Source organism: Leucoraja erinacea, chromosome 25 (genome assembly GCF_028641065.1).
Source record: "Leucoraja erinacea ecotype New England chromosome 25, Leri_hhj_1, whole genome shotgun sequence".
NCBI lineage: Eukaryota > Metazoa > Chordata > Chondrichthyes > Rajiformes > Rajidae > Leucoraja > Leucoraja erinaceus.
The window spans coordinates 4,599,682-4,624,837 of NC_073401.1; the positions used below are offsets into that span (position 1 = coordinate 4,599,682).

Sequence of the window (25,156 nt, forward strand, 5' to 3'; positions counted from 1 at the left end):
GCGCTGTGGACTGGCGGCCTGTCGGGGGCGCGCTGTGGACTGGCGGCCGACTATCGTGCATCGTTGACCGGAGACGTGATGTGTTAGGGCCGGTAGCAGCGCTCGGGGATTGGCCGCCTCATGGTGCACTGCATCTCTATGGTGTGGCGCAAGGTGCTGAGGAAACGCTGGGTCCTCGCCCTGGTCTTCGGTCTCTCGCTCGTCTATTTCTTGCGCAGCACTTTGAGACAGGTGAGGCCAGTGCACCCGACACCTCCAATACACCCAGAGACTGGTGAGGCCACTGTACCTCCCTCCCCCATGTGTACAGAGACAGGTAAGGCCAATGTACCTCCCTCCCCCATGTGTACAGAGACAGGTAAGGCCAATGTACCTAACACCCCCATGTGTCTAGTGACAGGTGAGGCCACAGAACCTCCCTCCTCCATGTGTCTAGTGACAGGTGAGGCCACTGTGCCTTTCCCATCTGTACAGAGACATATGAGGCCACTATAACTCTCTCCTGAATGTGTACAGAGACATGTGAGGCCACTGCACATAACACCCCCATGTGTCTAGTGACAGGTTAGACCACGGAACCTCCCTCCCCCATCCACACAGTGCCAGGTGATCCCCTCCCCACCCCATATATCCAGAGAGGTGAGGCCACTGTTCCTCCCTCTCGCATATCTAGAGAGAAGTGAGGTACCTTCCCTACTTGGTTTAACCAGCCCGTCATCTTTCAACCATCTGAGCTGCAAGTGGTCACAAGTTTCCAACTTTCCCCACCTCCATCCTTTTGTGTTGTGCCTCCCAGATTCTGATCATCTTATTGGTTTCCTTTGGACCTAATTTTTTTAATTTAGCGCTTCAGTTTATGAAAGATAAGAATCAACTGGTACTGAAATATTTTTCTAAGTAGTAGTAATAATGACATTAAGATATAACTTTTTTTTGATATGGCTCACAGCTGCTATTTGGGATGTACACTTGGAATCTCAGAATGATTTCTTTATCTGTACCAGGAAGCTGAGATGTTGAAGGTTCCAGACAAACTAACATGGCTAAAAGGTTGCTAAGTCCCTTAATGGTCTGCATCTTAGGATCTCAAAGGAAGAGGCTGTGAACTGGTAGATATGTTGGTTGTAAACCACCTGGATTCTGGAGAGGTTGCATAGGAGGGAGAGAAAACAGCAGTTAGTTAGTTTAACAACTATCTGGGAAAATGCTAAAATCCAATATTGAGGAGGTAAAAACAGGGCATTTTAAAGTATAAGGAGTTTTATCAGAGGGAAATTGTGTGACAAATTTGCTAGCGGTCTTTGATTTGTAACAAAACAATTGTGGATGAATTGTGGTTGAAGGACCACAATTCCAAATTTCCGGTATCCTTGGTTTCAGAGTCTTGCTGGACTATCTGTTTTAATGGACCAACAGAGGACACAGCTTTAGACAGGAGTCCAACAGTACTGGAATGGGTCGCCTAGGCAAATGTGGAACGTTCTGGGATATCGGTCCATAAAGTCGTCCTCGGAAGTCGGCTATGGGAACAGATTTGCCAGCTCCGGCCGGGCCAGAGTTCCAGAGCCTCGGCCGCAGGGGTTAGTCCGATCCACTGATCGTGGGGGGAAGTCCCAATGAAGTCGAGATCATCGGCCTCAGCCGGCCCAGACGCCACATTTTAGGTGGGACTTCCGGGGGGGGGGGGGGGGGGGGGGGATCTCTGAGAAAGTTCTGTAGATTGATTCTTGGGATGAATTAGTTGCTGTTTGAAATAAGGTTGATCAATTTGGGCCTATACTCATTTGTGTATTGAAGAATTATAGGTGGTCTTATTGACAAACACACAGTGTAATCGGATCGCGAGGATTGGTCCTCAGAGGAGCTTATTCCCATCCTGGGGTATTTAGAACTAGTAAGCATGATTTCAGAAGATGAGATTACCCATTTCAAATTGAGGTGAGCAGAAGACTTCTCTGAGGATTGTGAATCTTTGGAGTTCTTTACACCAAGAGGCAGTTTATGAGGGAGTCTTGGGGTGTGAGAGGGAAGAGTGGTCCAGTGGTCAACTTGGATCTGCCCTGCTCTGAATACAGAGCATGCTCGATCTGCTGTAAGGCTTACTGCTATACGTGTTTGTTATGTTCAAATGCAATTCTTCATTGACAACTGGTTTTCCTATCTCCCAGAGCTTATTATAAAATGTTGTTTTTCACATTCACATTCGCATGAAAAGCTGCCTGCAAATGTCATGACTATTTTTTATGGTTTTCATGATACAGTTGAGTGCTATCTTATAAATCGTTGGTGGTGTATCTTGTCTTGTATAGAATAGCTTTCAAATAAATCTAAAGGATTAATAACGTTGCTGATAACCTTTGAATTTAGTGAATCCTATCTCATCATAGCTTCCAACAATCCCAGGTGCAGTGGAGCAGGATGTGTTTCGAGTACTCCAGGTAGCTTGAGGGGAGCACAGAGGACTGAAGATAAAGGTTTAGCCATTTAGAACTGAGACAGTAACACTTTCTTCACTCAGACAATTGTAGACCATTGAAATTCTATGGCTATTGAAAACTGAATGGTCATTTTTTTAAATGTATTTTAGAGTCGGAGATATTTTGGAAGATATTGGATTTGAGGGATAAATTAGAAAACATGAAACATGCGAGGATTAACCTTGATCTTAATGATGCAGCATTCATGAAAGGCCGAATAGTCTACTACTATTCCTACTGTGCTTAACAAAATGCATTCACGATACCATGGACACGTTGTGCAAGAAGGGAGAGAAAGAGTGTTGGAATGTGTGCAATATCTTAGAGTGCAGGTTCATAGCTCACTAAAGTTAAAGTAGATTGGATGGTAAAGAAGGCATGGTATGTTTGCCTTCCTTGCTAGTATATATATATAAAAGAGTCGGGAAATCATGATGCAGCTTAATAGGGCTTTGGTTAGGTCACATTTGGAATGTTGCATGCAGTTCTGGTTGCCCCAATACAGGAAAGTTGTGGAAGCTTTGGAGAGAGTGCAGAGAAGGTTTATCAGAATGCTGCATGGATTAGAAGGTTTCAGCTGCAGGAAGACATTGGATAGACTTCGATTGTTTTCTCTGGAATGTTGGAAGTTGAGGGGAGATTTGATAGCAGTGTATAAAATTATGAGTGACATATATAGGGTAGACAGTCAAAACCTTTTTCCCAGGTGGAACTGTCCAGCATTAGAGGGCAGAGCAATAAGGTGAGAGGGGGTAAGTTTTGTGGGGCTAGTATTTTATACAATGAAGAGGCCTGGAGCACAATGCTAAGGGTGGTGGAAGAGGCAGATACGATAGTGGTGTTTTAGAAGCTTTTAGATTGGCATATGCAGGGCTCTCTGTTTCCCTGTTGCCAGCCGGGCAACCTTGGCATCTTTTTAGGTTGCCAAATGACAGTTAAGATGGCTTGCATGACGCGTGCGATAATGTGCTCGGATGAAGTGCGTAGTTACCAGTCAGAATTGAAGCATTCACATATTATTTCTGCTTCAAATAAAGTCACAAACTAAACATTCACCAATCAAGACATGATGTATCCCACAATGACATGCAGCAAAATTATAAGGCAGTATCTCAACTCTTTTTACACATTGTAATTGATGCAATTTCTATTAGTTCTTTCCACTTCCAAACAAAAATGTGGTTGAATTATTCAGCGTATGATCAACCTGTGTCAATAAATCCTGGACCATGGTAACATATATGCGTACGTACAGTTGTGAATGTTGCTCATTAAAGAATTAATATTCCATATTAAGAGCATTGATTTGCCGTTAAAATGAATTCTGTAATAACGTGTCAACGGTAGCAGTGACAATCGGACACTGCGGTTTTAATGTTTCTCGTGTTCACAATATAATTAATCCATCTTTATGGATTAAAACAAATAATAACATTGGGAATTAAAACATATTTGATTGCATTCCGTTATCAAACATAGTCAATGTTCGCTCTGAAGACATTTCCAGGACAATAGGGTCAGGGAGGGGGGTGTGTGTGAATCAGTGCGGGGTGGATAGATGGCGGGGGGAGGGGGATTAGAAGGCAGTCGGTGCAGAATGGATGGATTGAGGCAGGTGAATTAGTACGTGTTTGTTGGGGTAGGTAAAATTGTGAGGGGAGAGCACTGGGGATGCCAGTAGTGTTGAATGGGGGGGGGGGGTAGACAAAGACAAAAGTGCTGGAGAAACTCAGCGGGTGAGGCAGCATCTATGGAGCGAAGGAAATAGGCAACATTTCGGGTCGAGACCCTTCTTCAGGCTGTTCCCCCCATTCTTCTTGAATGGGAGGATCAGTACAGGATGGATGGGGGTGGGGGGGGAGATCAGCGCAGGATGAACGGGGGTCAAGACAGTGGGGATCGGAGGGTCTGTGCAGGATGAATGGGGGATCACTACAGGATGAATGAGGGGACGGTGCAGGGTAAATGGAGGGTGGGTCAGTACGGGTTGAATGTGTGGAGTAGTACAGGATGGATGGAGATTAGTACAGGATGGATGGAGGAGAAGTGCAGGATGGATGGGAAAGGGGTAAGTACAGGGTGAATTGGGGAACCAGTGCAGGATGGATGGGGGGGGGGGGGGGGGGGGGGGGGGTGGCAGGAGAATCAATGCGAGGTGAGAAGGGTGATCAGCGCAGGATGAATAGATGGGGGGGGGGGGGGAGATGGGGAGGGGAGCACAGGGGATGTCAGTGAGGACTGAATGGGCAGATCAGTGCTGGATGAAGAGGAGGGGTCCCAGGATTAAGGGGATGGGGCTTACAAGGGAGAGAGAGAGAGAGAAGGGGGGCGAGGTGGGGAGGAAGGAGGGTCAGCGCTCCTCGGACAACGTCGCCCCGCTGCCTTGGCCATTGGGAACTCCTCGCCACCGCCTCCCTCCTCCACCAGCCAACCGGGCCGAGCGGTGCAGCTCAAAGGTCCTATAGCTATAGTATCTTTGGTGCAGCTGCTTCAGAAGTGTCGGAGCGAATGATGGGCGCTGATCAGCGAGCGACAGCGGCTTCATCTACTGCTCCTCCCGCCCCCCACCCGCCCTGATAAGGGCCGCTGCTTGCAAACCCGCGCTTTCAATACAAAGCGTGCGGGAGGGTTTATCCGCGGGTTTGCAAGCAGCGGCCCTTATCAGGGCGGGCGGGAGGAGGAGGAGATGGAGCTGCTGTTCGAGTCCCGTCATTCGCTGCGGCTCTTCCTCACCCCGCACCTAGTATCTTTCCCATGCAATACAGCCGTCACCGCCGACACAAAACATTGCGTTCCTTTTCTCCAGAGATGCTGCATGACCCGTGGAGTTACTCCAGTTTATTTTGTCTATCTTCGGGCAAAATTACTCGGTGTTTAGTTGCCCAGCGGTGCTTTGAGTGGTCAATGGCACCCGGGCAACCGTTAATTTCGAGCCCTGATATGGAAGTGCAGGTAATAGAAGGATATGGTCATGTATAAACAGATGCGATCAGTTTAGCTTGGTATCACGTTTGGTACAGAAGGCATGGAGGCCAATTCCCTGGATGTTTTCAAGAGAGAGTTAGATTTAGCTCGTAGGGCTCAAGGAATCGAGGGATATGGGGAAAAAGCAGGAACGGGGTACTGATTTTAGATGATCAGCCATTATCCTATTGAATGGCGGTGCTGGCTTGTAGGGCTGAATGGCCTAACACTGCACCTATTTTTCTATGTTTCTAACATTGTGGGCCCAAAGGCCCCATCTTTTGCTGTGCTGGTTTAAGATTCCCCCAACACAATCAGAAAGGGGCATCTTTAGATTTGTATAGTTTGGGGAGTGTAATACAGTGATTTGGTTTTAGGATAAGATGGATGGAAAAGGTAGACAAAAGTGCTGGAGAAACTCAGCGGGTGTAGCAGCGTCTATGGAGCGAAGGAAAAGGTGATGGGTGGTTTTACTTGTGGTGTTCTGTTTGTATGGCATGACCAGTCACAGGTGATTGATAAAGTCAGCTTTCAGGATAAGTATGGTTCATTTTCATCATTCTTAATACTTTGTCAACATTGACAGCTCTAGAATTTTGAACTAGACAGTGGGTTTATGGGAGGGCTGTAAAGGGGGAGGGGAAGAAGGGAGAAAGTAAGGGCTATCTAAAATTAGAGGTCAATGTTCATACCGCTGGGGTGTAAACTAGCCAAGCAAAATATGAGGTCCTGTTCCTCCAATTTGCGCTGGGCCTCACTCTGGCCATGGAGGAGGCCCAGGACAGAAAGGTCAGATTGGGAGGGGGAGTTGAAGTGCTGAGCAACCGGGAGATCAGGTTGGTTAGTACGAACTGAGCGGAGGTGTTGGATGAAGCGATTGCCGAGCCTGCGCTTGGTCTCGCCGATGTAGAGAACTTAACACCTGGATCAGCGGATGCAGTAGATGAGGTTGGAGGAGGTGCAGGTGAACCTCTGCCTCACCTGGAAAGACTGATTGGGTCCTTGGATGGAGTGGAAGGGGGAGGTAAAGCGACAAGTGTAGCATTTCCTGCGGTTGCAAGGGAAAGTACCCGGGGAGGAGATGGTTTGGGTAGGAAGGGACGAATTGACCAGGGAGTTACGGAGGGAATGGTCTCTGCGGAAAGCAGAAAGGGAGGAGATGGGATGATGTGGCCAGCGGTAGGATCCCGTTGGGGTTGGCGAAAATGTCAGAGGATTATATGTTGTATGTGACGGCTGATGGGATGGAAGGTGAGGACAAAGGAGACCATCCACCCACTGTCCTTGTTACGAGTGGGTGGATGGGGAGTAAGAGCGGAGCTGCGGGATATAGAGGAGACCCTGGTGAGAGCCTCTTGAGCCCTATCTGTATTTCATGAATTTCAATTGGATCGCCATTCAATCTTCTCAATGAAAATGCAAATCTGGTTAAACCAGGATTCAGGAATCCGTCTGGTTATTACAGCCAAAGTACTGTTTGTGCAGTGTAGTCGTGATTCTAATAGAGAAAATGTGGATGCCAATTTACATTCAGCAATTTTCTGAAAAACTAAAATTATATTCCTCAGTCATATAGAGTAGGGTTTTAATATCAGGGAAAATCAAAGATGCGAAGCAAAATAATTCATTAATGTTTCAAACCCCGTACGGCGGAAGGTATGAAAGCTTGAAAGTGCGAACGATCAGACTCAGGAACAGCATCATCCCCTGTGTTATTTGGCTTCTGAATGGTCCTTCCATACACTGGGCCAGATTCACCAGTTCCCCATTGTGGACATTGGGCAGTCTATAGAACTAATGCCCAAGATAGACACAAATTGCTGGACTAACTCAGTGGGTCAGGTAGCATCCCTGGAGAAAAAGGAATAATTGCTGTTTTGGGTCAAAATGCTGAGAACTATATTCTGTAATTACTTCCCCTGTAATTACGTTTGACGATTGTACATATAATAGTACATCTGCTCTGTTTGGATGGCATGCAAAGCAAAGCTTTTCACTGTACTATGGTACAGGCCTTGCAGAAAAATAATTTAAGAAACGAGGATGGAAATTTCACTTTATATTTTCTGTCGACCAGAACTATATTTAAGAATAGTAAAAATTATTTCTGGCAGTGCAAAGAGAAATGATATATGAATCAATAAACTCTGCCAGTGAGCGTGGTATGTTCGTGGAGGAAAATGTTTAAAGCGTGATCTGATTATCCATTGAATTCAGTGGGATTCAATAAGGTCATGTGATAGTAGAATTAGGCCATTGTCTACTACTCCGCCATTCAATCGTGGCTGATCTATCGCTCTCTCCTGCCTTCTCCCCATAAACTCTGACACCTATACTAATCATAATCATACTTTATTAGCAAAGTAAGTTTTGCAACATACGAGGAATTTGATTTGTTATACAGTCATACCAATAAAAAGCAACAAATCACACAAAATACATTTTAACATAAACATCCACCACAGTGACTCCTCCACATTCCTCACTGTGATGGAAGGTGAAAAAAGAGTTCAATCTCTTCCCTTCTTTCTTCTCCCGTGGTCGGGGGCCTCGAGCATTCCGTTGACGAGACAATCTTGACTCCCATAGCTGGTGGTTGGGCCCTCCACGTTGGGGCGATCAAGCTCCCGCATCGGGGGGAATTTCAGCTCCCCTGCGTAGGGCGATCGGAACCCGGGTCGGGGTTAGTCGAACCTCCTGCGACTTTGAAGCTTCCCGACATCAGTCTCTACTCGAAACTGCGAGCTCCTCGATGGTGAAATTCACAGGAGCGTAGATCCCAGGCAAGGGATCGCAGGCTCCGATGGTACGTCCATGGCCCTGTGGCGGGGCTCAAAGTCAGTCTCGAGCAAGGCCACCAGCTCCATCATGTTAGGCTGCAGAGCCACTGGAGGTAAGAGAATGGAAAGAAAAAAGTTCTCCCCCCCCCCCCCCCCCCCCCCCCAGAGAACCCCCCCTATAAAACCAGAGAACATTATCACAAACTTTTAAAAACACACTAAATATAACAAAAAAGACGAAAAAAAGACAGACAAACTGTTGGCGAGACTGCCATCGCTGACGGCGTGACCCAGTGGTACTAATCAAAATTCTATCTATCTCTGCCTTAAAAATATCGAAAGAGTTTGGATGTGAACATATTTTTAATTAAGAAAAAGTGAGTCTGGAGCCATGATTGAGATCTTTGGGAATTCGGGGAAGCAAAATATGGTCGGAGAAATTGAGAACATTGGTTCCATATTAATAAGCCTGAAGCAATATTGGAGAAAGGCTGCCTGTAATCGCTCCTCCTGTTGCTACACGCCTGGACTTACCAAAGCTGTACTATACACACTGCAGCTTGTTCTGCACGCCTGAGCCAACATTCAGAGAAATTTAAAAACGATTAACTTGACATAAATAATTAGAAGGAAATCATTATTAAACACAGTAAATTATAAATGCAGAATACCTCAACATAATTCAAATATGAGATAAAAGCAATTTTTTTTTGTGAAAAGCGACACCTTCCCATGTGTTTCACATATCTGTGCCCTAAAGGCTATCAGTGGAGATATAACTCTTGTCCTTTAATGCTGGGGAATCCTAGCAAGGCAGAGTTGTGCTGCATGGAGGCAAAATCTGTCACTAAGTCCCAGAACACCGCATTTCACTATACATTTGCATAAGGCTGGAGATAGACACAAAATGCTGGAATAACTCAGCGGGCCAGGCAGCATCTCTGGAGACAAGGAATGGTGACGTTTTGGTTCGAGACCCTTCTCCAGACGGCTTCTTTTGCTTTCGTGTGGCGTGCACAGCCTAAAGTTGTTGGACAACTTGTTCTATTTGATCTTCCGTTTGTGCATGTCGAGTTGATTACATTAGTCGAAACAGGGCGGACCACGTGAAGGTTGCAATCTTCCACCCCTCCAGACGGCTGAGGGTTCATAAGGCTGGGGCTGAATTTGGCCGGATTGACTGGAACTGCTGATGACAGTCAGCATGAGTCAGCCCAGCATGTCTAAGTATTGGAAATGCAGGATAGTGCATTACTGAAGGCAGTCGATGCTGCAGCAGGAAATGTAGAATTATGTTTATGATCAACATGCACCAAGATGATCTAATTCCTACATTATTTCTCTTGCTGCTGGGAAAGAGAGCAATTTGCTTGAGGATGGCAGCAGTTCAGTTTGAGTAATGTGGTGGAAAGAACTGCAGATGCTGGTTTAAATTGAAGGTAGACACAAAATGCTGGAGTCACTCAGTGGGACAGACAGCATCTCTGGAGAGAAATTCCGGGTTGGATGTGAACTGGGATGTCTGGAACCAGAGCTGGAATCCATGAGGTAAAAGATGGAGACGCAGGCATGTCCAGAAATGGGTCTCGACTTGAAACGTCACCCATTCCTTCTCTCCAGAGATCCTGCCTGTCCCGCTGAGCTACTCCAGCAATTTTTGTCTGGGTTTGAATAATGTGGTACTCGCGGGTTTGAGCCATATTTCTGCAGAACTTTGCGCTAAAGAATAAATAGTTTGATTTCACACCACAGGAGAGTGATTTATACCTGCTTGAAGAAAGCAAATATTCAAATCTACTCGGGCGGTTCAACTGGGTTTGGGATGTTTTCCTAGAGGTAAAATAAAAGAAATATTGAGAAAAGTCAGCATCTAATCAAAAAGCCTGAATCTACTTTTTAATTACTTTATTATTAAATGCATTGGTAAATATTAAAATATCACAAACAAAAGAAAGAAGAAGTAAAGTTTGCATTGTACAAAGTCCATTCACTATGCTAGTTTCAAGCATGGGTCTGGGGGATGCAGTGCTGGAGATAAGGCTGGAGAACTATCTGGAGATGAGATGTTAGCTTCTCACTCTGACAAACGTGTTGGGAAATTTAAATAATCGCTAGTATTTATAAGCAGATTTTTGCATTTATGAATAGTAGATTCAGTATGTCATCTGTATTAGTGGGGTGGGAGATTGCAACCTTCATGTGGTCCGCCTGTTTCGACGAATGCAATCAACCTAGTGTGCACAATCAAATAAGATCAAATAGAACAAGTTGTCCTTACAACTTTAGGCTGTGCACGCCATACGCAAGAAGAAGAAGAAGACCTGTATTAGTGCATAGAACTGTTCAGCACAGAACACACACTTCAACCCACAATGTCCGTGTCAATCATGAAACCAGTTTAAACTAATCCTATCGGCCAGCACATGGTATGAAATGAAATGATTCAATTTATTGTCATTGTCAGTGTACAGTACAGAGACAACGAAATGCATTTTTAGCATCTCCCTTGAAAGGGAGACACAGGGCGTCGCGGTGTGCCCGCGCCTGCCGCCGTATAGATCCCTCTATCCGAGATGTTCTTTTTCTTTAGGGAACGGGGGTTCCCCTCTTCCATCATTAGAATGAGGCCCTCACACGTGTCTCCTCGGTACCCTGTAGCTCCACCCTTGCTCCCCCTCCCCAGAGTTGCAATAGGGACAGTCCCCCTAGTCCTTACCTTTCACCCCATCAGCCGTCGCATACAACACATAATCCTCCGACATTTTAGCCACCTCCAAAGGGATCCCACCAGTAATCAAAGCTTCCCATCTCCACACCTTTCCGCCTTCCACAGATATTGTTCAATCTGCAACTCCATGGTTAACTCATCCCATCCCACCCAAACCACCCCCTACCCAGGTACCTTCACCTGCAACCACAGGATGATGTAACACCTATCCCTTTATCTCCTCCCTCGACTCTGTCCAGGAACCCTGACAGTCCTTTCAGGTTAGGCAGAGGTTCACTTGCACGTCCTCCAACCTCATCTACTGTATCCGCTGTTCAAGGTGTGGACTCTTATACATCAGCGAGACCAATCGTAGACTGGGTGATAATTTCTCTTAACACATTTTCTTAGTCTGCCTGGACCAACCTGATCTCCCGGTTGCCAAACACTTTAATTCCCATTCCCATACAGACCTTCCTGTCCTGGACCACCTCCATTTTCAGAGTGAGGCCAGATGCAAATTGGAGGAACAGCATCTCATAATTTGTTTGGGCAACTTACAACCCAGTGGTATGAATATTGATTTCTCTAACTTCAAGTAACCCCTGCATTCCCTCTCTCCACCCCTCCCCACTAAGTCACACCAGCTTCTTGTTCTCACCTAGCAAACAGCTAATAATGGCCTGTTTCCTTTATCATCAAAATAACTTTTTTGCATATCTTTCATTCTTTTGTTCTATATCTCTGTTTATATCTCTCGTTTCCCTTTCCCCTGACCCCCAGTCTGAAGAAGGGTTTTGACTTGAAACGTCACCCATTCCTTCTCTCCAGAGATGCTGCCTGTCCCACTGAATTCCTCCAGCGTTTTGTGTCCATCTTCCCTCTATTTGCCTGTTTCTGTGCCTGTCTAAAATCATCTTAAATATTGCTATTGTATTTACTTCCATAACTTTCCCTGGCAGCACATTCCAGGTACCTACAATTCTCTACAAAAAAAAAACTTGTCTCGTAAATCTCCTTTAAATTTTTCCCTCTCATCTAGTATTTAACATTTCCACCCTGGGCATTGTTCTGAAAGGATCAAGAGCAAAAACATGGGGATGGTGGTGATTGATATAGCTGCTCCTATGGAAATCTACCAACACCTGATATGAGAACCGTACTCATGTCTGGTAAGCAGAAGATAAAGCTGTTTGATTAACGTTTTCTAACTTTGTCGGCGGCAGATATGGGCGATTCTTGTGTACTGTTCTTGTGTAAGGTCTGCTGTATGATTTTACTGGGTTTTATGCAAAAACAAAGCATTTAACTGTACTTAGGAACATGTGACATTAAAGTATCAGTTTACCATTAAGAGGTGTTGCTGTTGTGGGAGATGAAGGAAGCTAAACCTTTATAAAGTGCTGTGGGATGGAAATGTGTCGCTTTCATCTTTAATAGGCTCATGTCAGAATAGTCCAGGTTAATGATGTTTCCCTCTCTATCTGTGCTATGGTATACCTTCCACCCCACCTCACGCAATCCAAAATGCTTGAATAAATCTTTTTGCATACTCGATGGTCCTGCCAAGTATTTATTTGAAGGAACTGAAACAAACTGATACGTGAGCTTTTCAACAGAACGGACAAAGGCAACCGTACATACTCTCCTGAGATGTTATCCAAACTTCCATTTGGTGGTAAATCTACTGAGTCCCATAAACCGCAAATAAATTCTAAGCCAATTTGAAAACACCCTGTTAACATCTCCTATTAGTGTTTAATGGTAAATACCATCTGCATTCAATTATCAAATCTCTACCTTCTTGTTGTGGTCCAAACACCGCTCATGTGTAGCGTAGAGCCAGATTGTGCTCCTCCAGCTTAAGAAACTGCAGATGCTGGTTCCTTCCCACTTGCTTTATTTCGCTTGGGCAGTTTACACCCCAGCTGTATGAATATTGACTTCTCTAACTTCAAGTAATCCTTGCTTTCCATCTCTCCATTCCTCCCCCTTTGTTGTTCTCCGACCAGTCTGACTGTCCCCTTGATTACATTTTACCTCTGTATGCTTCATTATCAGCTTCTCCTATCTAACAATGATCTATTCTACATTTTCCGTGAGCAACTTCCCCTTTGGTGTCTTGTTTTCACACTTTACACTTCCTTATCTCTGTTTCTCGCTCTCCCCTAACACTCAATCTGAAGAAGGATTTCCACCCTAAACGTCACCCATTCCTCTATCCAGAGATTCTGTCTGTTCCGCTCAGTTACTCCAGGATTTTGTGTCTTATCTATAATAAACTGCTGCCTGTATTTTGCACACTTGGAACCATGGCTGAAGCTGTCTGGCTTTTTACTTCATGGTCATCTTTTTTTTAAATCCATCATTCAGCCAATCGTCCATACATTCTAAACCTGGGCTAGATATTTTGTTCTTTTATCAGTGTTCACAAAGCATGCATTTGAACTGAGATTTTAATCACCTTCTTTTCTTCTGTGTCCTTCTTGTCTTCCTCTTCAGCCCCTTTGTAATATAATGTCAGACCCTTTCTGTGTTATAAGTACTATTCATATGCGGGGCATTTTGAGTATGGGTGTGGAGAGATCATGGGAACAACTCTCTAATAGAAAAGCCCCACAGTTAAATCGATGACCCTCAATTATTTCTTAAGGTTCTTTAGAAATAGCCAGAGAAGTGGTAATAGAACTATATATCAAAGTTAACACTTCCACAAAAAGGGGCAGTGTTTTAAAAAGCTGAATGCTCTCTTATAAAAAATTTTGTTCTGTAAAAGTGAAATTAATAAATACAGCAATTTAGTTGATATAAATATTTTTTTAAATGGTCAACCACTCTCTTATGCCACCAGATTTTGTAAGCATATTCCCCAAATATTATTATTTTATTATTTTTTAAACTAGTTGCTCTTGGAAGTGAGCCACAGTAAATCTTTCTACCACTCACATTAACACACTGTGGCCGTAGCAATAACGAGTAATTTAGGTGTCAATTGGCAGATGATTAACAATTCCAATCTTGTTGCCATGTCTTCCTAATCTTGATCTTGGCGTTATTTTTCAAATTGCAATTCATTGTTAAATAATGCTTTCAAGTCATTAACCCCTTCCCTTGCAGATGCTGCAGCAAAAATGCACTGAAACTGTATCGTTCTGTGTTTATAGCATTTTAAAAAAATTGACAGACCAATTCAGTCACCCAGGGACGATGCAATTAGAATAATTGAATAGGAATTTTTAAATAATCTCCGCCTGTGAATCAGATGTTTATTTTCAAATCTTCTACTGCCAGGGTTGCTTCTATCACAAATTGTTGCATGTTACCTGGTCATAAAATAAGATAAATAACAGCAATATCAGTCTGAAGAAGGGTTTCGGCTCGAAACGTCGCCTATTTCCTTCGCTCCATAGATGCTGCTGCACCCGCTGAGTTTCTCCAGCATTTTTGTGTACCTTCAGTTTGTTCTAACATCTGTTGATTTATAAAATTTAGATGAGCATGACACAAAATTACCTCTAAATTATTTAGTAGCTAAGATTAGCATTAGATGAAGCAATTTTATACATTAAGACATAAAGGAGATTAGACAATTTAGTCATTAAGGTTACATTCAATGGGTGTGGCTACATACTGACCATGTTGCTGATCCCCAGTCCCAAATGGAAACTTTGTAAAATATAGTCCTACAAGATACAAGATACAACATAGATTTATTCATCACATGTGCCAGATGGCACAGTGAAATGAAATTCCCATACAATAAAAAAAGCGACACAACACACTATAGGGTTTGACATAAAACATCCCCACACAGCAGAATCAAAGTTTCCCACTGTGTTGGAAGGCACCAAAGTCAGTCTCTTCCTCCATTGTTCCCCGTGGTCAGGGCCTCCCCGTGCCCTTCGCAGTTGCCGCTACGGGCGGCCCGATGTTCAGGACCGCTCGCTGGGGTGTTGTAAGTCGGACGTCGGGGCTGCGGGACGTCCTCAGCGATGTGGACACCAGAGTCGGCCCCCTCCAACCCGGCTTCCAAAGTCCGCAGGCCGCGCCGGGTGTCCTGTCACACAATATATGACACACACACACACACACACACACACACACACACACACACACACACACACACATATTAATGCAGCGAGGCTATGAATGGTGTTAAGGCCAGTGTGCAGAGAAATAAACATTGTCTAAAGTCAAAATACATTTCTCGAATGTTTGAAATTATGATATATTCTTTGAAATCTGTCATACACTAATATTATTTCTTTCATTCAATATTTGTTTTAGTGACAGGCCACCAATGTCGCCATTATGAAGAACTAAACAACCAGAAAAAGAATAAATTACCTGGTTTATTGTTGATATTCCTTACTTATTTGCTATTCTGTACTTAGCCTCTTTTGGAACTTCCCCTTGAAGATATTAATACAGTATTAATTTTGAGCAATGTAGGGACTATTAGACTCCACAAGGAGATTCTTGTTGTTAAATCAGTGCAGTAGGTTCACCAGGTTAATTCCTGGGATGGCAGGACTGACATGATGAAAGAATGGGTCGACTGGGCATATTCACTGGAAAATGTTCCCGATGTTGGGGGAGTTTTTTTTTAAAATCCATCTGATTGCATCCAAGGCATAACATCTTGTATAAAGAATAATCTCTAGTGTTGCAGCACACCTGCAAAACAACACTGAAGTGTGTCGGAAGGAACTGCTGGTTTAAACCAAAGATAGACACAAAACGCTGGAGTAACTCAGCGGGTCAGGCAGCACCTCGGGAGAAAAGGAATAGGTGATGTTTCGGGTCATGTCTGAAGAAAGGTCTCGACCCAAAACGTCACCTATTCTTTTCTCCAGAGATGCTGTCTGACCTGCTAAACTACACTGAAGTGTCAGATTGAATTATGTCGGTTTGGGTCTAGAACAAAATAACATTGCTGCAAAATGGGAAAATAGATGGATGTTTAACTTATTTGATTATATTAGGGTACAAATGTTCTCAAAATAGTGAAACACTGAGATTTGGCTTAGCCTCTCCAAATAGAATAAATAATTTATGGAGTAGATCTTTCCAAAGGGCCCGAGGTAGTTAGACTCTTGTAACAGTGAACCTAACTCTTGGAAGGGAACTCATTAAAGGTTTATTTTATGTGAAATGAGACATGGAGTTTGTGTGGTGTCATTGTCTGAAGAACAAATCCATTCACTTTGAACTTTAATTAGTGATTTCAGACCAATTGGCAGCAATGGATTTGCAGAAAGATAAATAATTTTGGAATTATTCTTAATGAGATAGTCAGCAGGGAGAAAATGCAGAAAGCGAAATCTGAGTTAAAAAAAAACAGGCAAACTAACCCATCCAGTCAAAGTTGGAAATGGTTTTATAGATGCTGTTAATGAGACTCTTGCATTTGTTATTGTGCCACATCTGCTTGTGAAAAGGGACAGACTGCAGGTGGGTGGGAGGATAATGCAGCCAAATAGTTTTCTCTTTAAGCTCATGTATTATTTCCAGTTAGCTGCCATGAGAGTGGTTGGAAGCGTCAGCTGGAATTATGACATTGACGATCGTGGACTGTGGATGTTGTAAGATTAAGCCATTGGAGTCAGTAAAATTAATTAGAAGTCAGGTTTTAGTTATGTTTGGTTTTTGCAGCAACAACTTGAAACGGCATGAGACCAGCTTTTTAATGTCACTAAATTTTGATTGGATTTATTGCCGCTTTTTACTTGAATGCAACGTCATCAAAAGTAGATAAGCTTCTCCTTTATGAAATGAAAGATGTAGTAGATAATGTACACTTAAAATGTAGGTGGTAATATTAAAATGAAGTGTTTATAGCTAAAATAACTGAGTCACGAGAGTAAAGATTTTGGCAGAAATGTGAATATCTGCTTACTGAATTTCACTTTCATTGAGATTACTTGTGAAAATTAATGTATCACATGCTCTAACATTTGTAAAACATGAATCACAGTAATAGCCAAAGCTGTTGATGAGTCTTTTAATCATCTATTTAAGAAAGATTTTTTAATTAAAATTGTCATTTACTCATAATGACATTTTTTATAATCTGTTGTACAAGCAACAGATGTTAAAAATTCTACATCCTGTCCAGGTAATTAGTTGAGTTGTTAACACATTGGTGGTGTGCGAAACAACCACTTAAGAGCCATATTAATTTTTTTGTATTTTTGAGTAGTTCATTTCATTGTCTAAAGCAAGTAGAACTAAATTGACCAAAATAATGATGGTAGCTTAATTTGTAATATAATACAAAAATTCCAAATTGCAAAATTATTCACAGAATTGGTTAAAAAATATATCATAAAGTTATCATTGATGGGTACAATAGTTCAAATCAACGCAAAAACGTTAGCTGAAAATTTAGCATATGTGATGGGAGTGGGTGCAACTTATGGATATGGTTCTCTTTTATTGATTTAAAGGAAATGATGGGTGCTCTTGTATTAGACCAGGGATTCAAGCTCCACTTCAGGACATGCTCATTATTTCCATGGTAGCATGAAGTGAACTGTTTTATCAAAATAAAATATTAAACTGAAGTTCTATTTGACCCTTTCATATGGTTACGACTATTGGAAAAGAGTAGAGGACTTCTCCCAGTGTGTTGTCTGACACTTGTATCCAAAATACTGTCTCATACTATTCATCTCGTCAAAGAGATTGATATGCGCAAATTCGCTCTTGCATTCCCGTTATTTCACTGATCAAAACACTTCAAAAATATTTAAATTCGTTACGATGCAATGGTTTGAGACACTTCAAGAGGAAAAAGCATCACACTTTTTCCAACGTGCCTGATGATTGGTGTCATGACATTTTTGTATCTTCTCCCTTCAGGAGGAAAGAACGGTACTCGACCGAAATTTGTTGCAGCTTCGAGGTCCTGAACGACGAATTGTATGGAAAGTGCGTTTTAACTTGGGTAACAGCAGCAGACAGAATGAGCAATGTCGAAATTCTGTCCAGGGTAAACTGCTAATTACAGATGAACAAGGTGAGACAACTCGTCAGGACCTGGTTTCCAAGGACTGATCGCGTCCACCTCCTCATTTTCTTAAATACACCAGAAAGTGCACGAATGATTATGTTTTTTTAAAACACTGATCTTCTGAATAATGTATATTCCTTAACATATTAACAAGTTTTTTCTGGTACAAGCTGTGCATTCCGAAAAATGTGTTTAGAGATTTAACATTGTTTACTTTTTATCCTTTTTTTTGTAGGTTATGTATGTGAAAGGAAGAACTTGCTTGTAAATGGCTGCTGCAGTATAAATGCACCAAGCACAAAACTGCATGCATGTGACACCTGCTTGCCTAATGACTGCTGCAGTGTGTATGAGTATTGTGTTTCTTGTTGTCTACAGCCAAATAAGGTGAGTAAATGTTTTATTTCAGGATATAGATATCTGTTAGATTGTGAATACTGAATGTTGTTGTGTATATATATAATTGAAATCCTAACTCGAAACAATTAGTTTGGTTTGGAGATACAGCGCGGAAACAGACCCTTCAGCCTACCGAGTCCGTGCCGACCAGGGATTCCAACATTCTAACACTATCCTACACACACTAGGGACAATTTATATTTATACCAAGCCAATTTACATAGAAACCTGTATGCCTATAGAGTGTGAGAGGAAACTGAAGATCTCGGAGAAAACCCATGCAGGGAGAACTTACTACTCCATACAAATAAGTACCCATAGTCGGAAACGAGCTTGGTTCTCCGGCACTGTCAGGCAGAGTAGCTCTCCTGCTAAGCCACCGTGCCACCCTAATTATGAGTTAACCTTTGAATGTTTCAGCATTCAAAAATCAGTTATGAAGTAAAGTTTAGCTTTTGTGGTTATATGAAAAAAGGTTGCAGAAGAAGCCTTGCTTTGAACTTATACACCACGGAATCAGGCCCTTTAGCCCGACTCATCTATGCTGGCCAAGGTGCTTTCCTAAGCTGATCTATGTTTGGTCCATATCCGTTTGTAGCCTTCCTGTTGATGTATCTGTGTCCCAATGACTTTAAACGTTATACATATAATTAAGTGGCAGGAGTAGAATTAGGCCATTTGGCGTCACGTCTACTCTGCTATTCAATCATGGCTAATCTATCTCTCCCTCCAAACCCCATTCTCCTGCCTTCTCCCCATAACCTCTGACATCTATACTAATCAAGAATCTATCTATCTCTGCCTTAAATATATCCACTGACTTGGCCTCCACAGACTTCTGTGGAAAAGAATTCCAGATTCATCACCCTCTGATTAAAGAAAGTCCTTCTCATTTCCTTCCTAAAATAGCATCCTTTAATTCTGAGGCTATCATCACCGGTAATAGACTCTTCCACTAGTGGAAACTTCCTCTCCAGAGAGGTTCCCCCTCATTCTTCTAAACTCCAGCAAATATAGGCCCAGTGCCATCAAACGCTCATCATATGACATCCTACTCACTCCTGGGTTCCTGGGATTACCCCAGCCTCTATCACTTTCTTTGGCAGTTTGTTCCAGATTCCCACCTTGCTCTGTGTGAATATGTTGCCCCTCAAGCCCCCATCAAATATTTCCCCCCTCTCATCCAGAGCCTATATCCTCTAGTTTTATGTAGGAAGAAACTGCAGATGCTAGTTTAAACCGAAGATAGACACAAATTACTGGAGTAACTCAGTGGGGCAGGCATCATCTCTGAAGAGAATGAACAGGTGATGTTTCGGGTCGAGACCTTTCTTCAGACTGAAGAAGGGTCTCGATCCGAAACAACACTTGTTCCTTCTCTCCAGAGATGATGCTTGTCCTACTAAGATTCTCCAGCATTTTGTGTCTATCCTCTAGTTTTATATACTGCTACCCTGGGAAGAAGACTGTGACCATCCACCTCATCCATGCCTCTCCTAATAATCCTCTATAGTGTCATCCCTGAGATTCGCTCCAGGAAAAACAGCCCCAGCCTATCGAGTCTTAATGTTGTAATTCAAGCTCTCAATGTCTGGCATCATCCTTGTGAGCAGTCAAAGGCTGACAAGCCATTTGAGAGCGGAAGGGTGGGGACTATGTTACCCATGGTGTATGAAGGAACTACAGATGCGGGTTTAAACCAAAAAAGGTTATAAACACAGGGTCTGAAGAATGGTCTCGACCCAAAATGTCACCTGTTCCTACACTCCAGAGATGCTGCCTGTCTTGCTCAGCTACTCCAGCATTTTATGTCTATGTTATATTACCCATGGACTACTCTATACACAATACACTGGAAGCCTCTCAAAAATGAGGACTACTCTTCAGGCTCAGGTAAGTGCAGAGAGGCAGAGAAACAGCAAGTCCATGCATTAGACCAGTTTCTATTTTATTAGTCCCAATGACGTTTGCTAAATAGTTAGCGTTTATTTTGTAAATAGTATCGTTTTGTAAATGTCATAGTTGAAACGTACTTGGATTTTCAACTTAATCATAATTGCACTTTAAAACTTTTGCAGTAGACAGTAGAAATATTTCATTCATTTAAATAGTTCATCTATTAAGTGAATAATCTGGCTTTGCTGGGAATTTACACGAAGAACTCTTTCCTTCAGTGCTAATTTGATGAGCTTTATTGGAAAGTTCTGTCATGTGCAACATTTCTTCTTGAGTTAACCATACGAATATAAAGCTGTTTAATTTCTGGATAAGTTTTTGAAATATTTTTTGCTAATTGCATTTGTAATCTGGTTGTTTCCTCATTTTCAGCAACCTCTATTGGAACATTTCCTAAACAGGGCTGCAGAAGCTTTCCAAAATCTGTTTACAGCAATTGAGGACCACTTTGAGCTCTGCCTGGCAAAGTGCAGAACATCTTCTCAGGTATGTAGTTAATTGAATTCTGGTGACTGCACATCAGAAAAATACATATTACAGATGCCTGCTATGTTAATTATGATTACCATTATATTTTTGTTTAGATAATTATACATTGTCAAATTAAATTTATCATTATTCTGTAAGCAAAATCTTTATTTGGCATAATTATCCTCCCGTTACAACAATTCAAATGGCTAACTTTCAAAAGGGCTGCATTTAGTTTTGAAACATTATGTAGTCTGAATGCACTGAATAGTTTCTAATTTTATTATATCGACACATATAGCAAAATATTTTGAAGAAATAACCTGAAAGTATAGCAAAGACTTGAAAACAGTGTGATATTTCTGATGAAACCTAACAGAATTTTCCCACTGCCACAACTTCTGGGAAGACAAATATTTGAGGTGGAAAATTCAAAAGATTCACATTCTCCAAGAGAAACGATTTCCTCCTCTCTATATTTGCTATTACCTAATTCAGTGCCTTTTGAGCTAACTGAGGATAATATCACCATTCAGGGACGTTGCAACAAAAAATATTGAAAAACAATAAGAGATCTCTTGACCACAAGGCCCCTTCAGCTTAGAAAAACATGTTTCTATTATAAGAACCTATGTGACACGGAGTGTGGTTGAGGGCGGTAGAGAAAAGTGAAACTGCAGATGGAAGAGAAGGAGTGAGAGAAAAGGGGAGGGGGCTGGTTGGAAGGGAGGAGAAAATGGAAGTAGAGATGGGTTAAGGAGGAGGAACAGTCTCAATTTTGAGCAAGAGTGTGCAAGTGTCTGTGTCTGAATGTGTGTGTGCAGTTGTTATGCAAATCAAGGTGAATCTATGTATGCATCTGAGGAGTCCATGTAACAGAGCCTGGTCATCAGTGATCTTGCACCTCACCACCAGTGTACCAAGATTTGGTTCCGTCAGGGCCGTAGTTAGTTTCCCAGGCTATCCCTTACTAAAGAAAATCACGCACACATTTCTTGCACATCTCTAAATGTTGGAGTGCAAGTTGGTCATTCTGAAGCCCAAGCAATGACCAAAGAAGTAATTTGAATAGTTTCCAAAAGTTTCTGATCAAAGGTTGACTAATTCATTGGCTGAATATCAATAAGGCCTGTGAGAATAAACAATTTCACTTATTTTACTTTCCATGTTAATTCCTACAACCTGCTTACATTTTCACTAATTGGAGTTATGGACTGCACTGCTATTATAGTCTTCAATGATTATTATTTGATGACAATGCCTTGAAGCTTTCCCTTTTCAATATAACTAATGTATTTGTCCTCCTTGCAGAGCGTTCAGCATGAAAATAACTACCGAGATCCTGCTGCAAAGTATTGCTATGGAGAAGATCTGCCAGAACTACTTCCGCTGTAATCTATGTTAAATGGTAGTTATAATTAAGGCATATTTTGTTTGGGCAAACTTTCACTGTGGAAGGAATACAGATTTTCTTAAAATAAGAAACTACAATAACTTTCTTTTCTATATCAGTATTTAATATTTATTTTGTTGTCGCTTTTGAACTGCCTTGATTGCAGCAATCAAGACAACCAAATGCCAAACAGTATCCATCCAAATCTGTAATTAGTGTTGTGCTGAACATTGCAGCCTGAGCAGACTACTGCCAGTAAATAAAGAATCATCTGCTACACTAATTACAGTTTATTTGCATATTTGGAAATTAATCTGTGCAAGATATGTAAATATATGCATATGTTTATCAAAATTAAGATGTACACAACACTTGATTTATGAGCAGTTCAGGCGTCTTGCTTGCTTGATTGTCACTAAGTCTTGCCAATTTATGAAGGACACTAGCTTATTGGAGCCAAGTGAGCTGTGATATTTGCAGCAGCAGAGTTGAAATGTTTTAGTGATGTATAGAATGCAAACTATGGAGAGTGCTGGCATTGTTGACATTAGGATATCGCCAATTGATATAATAAATATCATGTTTATTGGTAATATTGTATATTGACAATATACCTTCTATATTATCATGGGGTTCGAGATTTGTGTTTGGTAGTATTGGTAGCTTGCATTGTGGTAATGAAAGCACATTGAATTCTGTCTGATACTCAATTTATTTGAAGTCAATGTAACAGAATTTCAGTAGCTGAGTTCTTTGTGTATGATTACAACATATAGTGTGAGCAACATGGGATAAGTTTCTATTCTGTGATATTGTACTTCATTTTGCACAAACTAAAGATCATTTGTAATCTTTCCATGTTCCTGATAATGTCAGCACTCCCAAGGTGACAACCCATTAATCAATGAAAGACTAAGCAAAAGTCTAGAGGGACATTTTCTACAATATAGATAAAAACAAAAAAAGGGGGGAAAAACCTGTTCGAGTTTCCTGACAATCTTTGGAATAAAGTAAATCTTTGGAATTATAGATAAAACGTCCTATGGTTATAATAATCTCAATTTTTTAAATCATGAATTTTCATTGATTGTTTGAGGTTGAAAGGGGTTATTTTTTTTTAAATTTGAAAGAGTCTCTATGCAGATGAGCTGGTTACAAAGGATTAGTAAAAAGAAAACGCTAAAATGAGACAATTCTATATGTTTATGTCTGAAGTATGATGTAGAGAATATCAATCTGAGGGCTAGAACAAATCATATGCTTCTATTTTATATTTCCTATTTGAGGTTTCTATTAACTTAATGTAATCTAATTTAATTAGTGTATGCGATTAAATGGAAATGTAACTACAAGATGTATAACCATTTTTTTTATGTCAATGGAATAACGTCCAATTAAATGACAATTGTAAGAATTGACATCAGTAACTTGCAACCATACTCATTATTTTGTGTCTTGATCTCCCACTGACTACACCCGCACCCGCTCACCTCATTTCCTGCTCCAAGCTTCCATTCTAAATCAGCCTCATTTACAATGTTTAAAAGTGCACTTCCATTGTAGGTACTCGCCTGAGACAGGTAGCTTCCATTCAGATTTCAGGCAGACAGCATAATCTGAAAAGATTATATGATTCACCACTAACATTCTTGGTTAGATTGCTACCTATGTTGGCCAGGAGAGAACTATACAGGGGTTTCTTCCAAAAGTGAGTAAAATTCTGCTCTCTAAACGTCCAAATGAAGGTCAATTGTGTTTTTATTTTAAAATCCACTGAATGTCCAGCAGTTAAAACCAAATAATGTATGAATGACGCTCGCCGCCTTTGTAGATTTGCTAGTAGAATACTTAGAGGTGGAAGAATACCGCCTCCATTGTGTCTTATTTTGCTCCACAGAGTCAACAGTGAAAATTACCAAACCAATGTGAAATCTGCAATGGATAAGCATCCCTCAAGGCTGTGTTCAGGTATGTATTTCATTTTCCCAGGCTTTACTAAATGGTAGTCATTTTCCTCCAGTGTTGAGATTATTTATTCAAACCCATATCCAAGCAATGTAAAAAAAATGTGGTAGGGGTGAAATTTGTTCCTTTAAGTAATTTCACTGTGAGGAAATATTTAGGAGGATGAAATATTTAAGAGGAGGAGATTATTATGAGGAGAGAGAGGATGCAGGGTTTAATTGACATGAGATAAATCACCATGGGTTGTAAACTGCCCAAACAAAATATTGTGCTGTTTGTCCAATTTGCACGGACGTGCAGGGCAGTTTTGATTGTTTTTTGCACCAAAAATGCACTATCCAATAATTTCAATTAACAAAGTTAGAATTTAAGCACATTTCAGTTCCAGTTTAGTTTATTGTCACATGTACCATGCAAAACTTTTGTTGTGTGCTATCCAATCAGCTGAAATACAAAACATGATTACCATAGAGCCATTTACAGTGTATAGATACATGATAAGGGAATAACGTTTAGTGCAAAGTAAAGCCAGCAAAGTCCGATCAAGGATAGTCCGAGGATCACCAATCAGGTAGATAGTAGTTCAGGACCGCTCTATGGTTGTGGTAGGATGATTCAGTTGCCTGATAACAGCTGGGAAGAAACTACCTGAATCTGGAGGTGTGCCTTTTTCAACATTTAATTTAATGCAGTCTTGGATGGAACTATTCTCAAACCAAGCTGTGATGCGTCCTGATAAAATGCTTTCTATTTGAATTAAATGCTTTCTATTTGCTATCTTCTTTGAATTAAATGGCATAAGTAATAAATTTCAAGCCAACTCCATGACCAACAACTCAACAACTCAACTCAACTATTGCGGAACTGGCAGCATCTCTGAAGAGAAGGCATGGGTGACACTTCGGGTCGAGACCCTTCTTCAGACTCGGGTCTCGACCTGAAACGTCACCCATTCCTTCTCTCTAATGCTGCCTGTCCTGCTGAGTTACTCCAGCATTTTATGTCTATGATATAAACCAGCATCTGCAGTTC

At 41.6% G+C, this 25,156-nt stretch overlaps 1 protein-coding gene across 2 annotated transcripts; it reads left to right on the top strand.

Annotated features, from left to right (window-relative positions):
• On the top strand, positions 1 to 23,577 carry spring1 (SREBF pathway regulator in golgi 1). Of its 2 annotated transcripts, none has more exons than XM_055655597.1 (5): positions 1 to 231; positions 17,793 to 17,949; positions 18,179 to 18,330; positions 20,671 to 20,784; positions 22,078 to 23,577. In XM_055655597.1, exons 1-5 carry the CDS (start codon positions 121 to 123, stop codon positions 22,159 to 22,161), a joined length of 618 nt encoding a protein of 205 aa, XP_055511572.1. In that variant the 5' UTR covers positions 1 to 120; the 3' UTR covers positions 22,162 to 23,577. The 2 variants fall into 2 exon arrangements, with proteins under 2 accessions (XP_055511572.1, XP_055511573.1); XM_055655598.1 differs by lacking the exon at positions 1 to 231 and adding an exon at positions 320 to 358.
• The last annotated feature ends 1,579 nt before the right edge of the window (positions 23,578 to 25,156 follow it).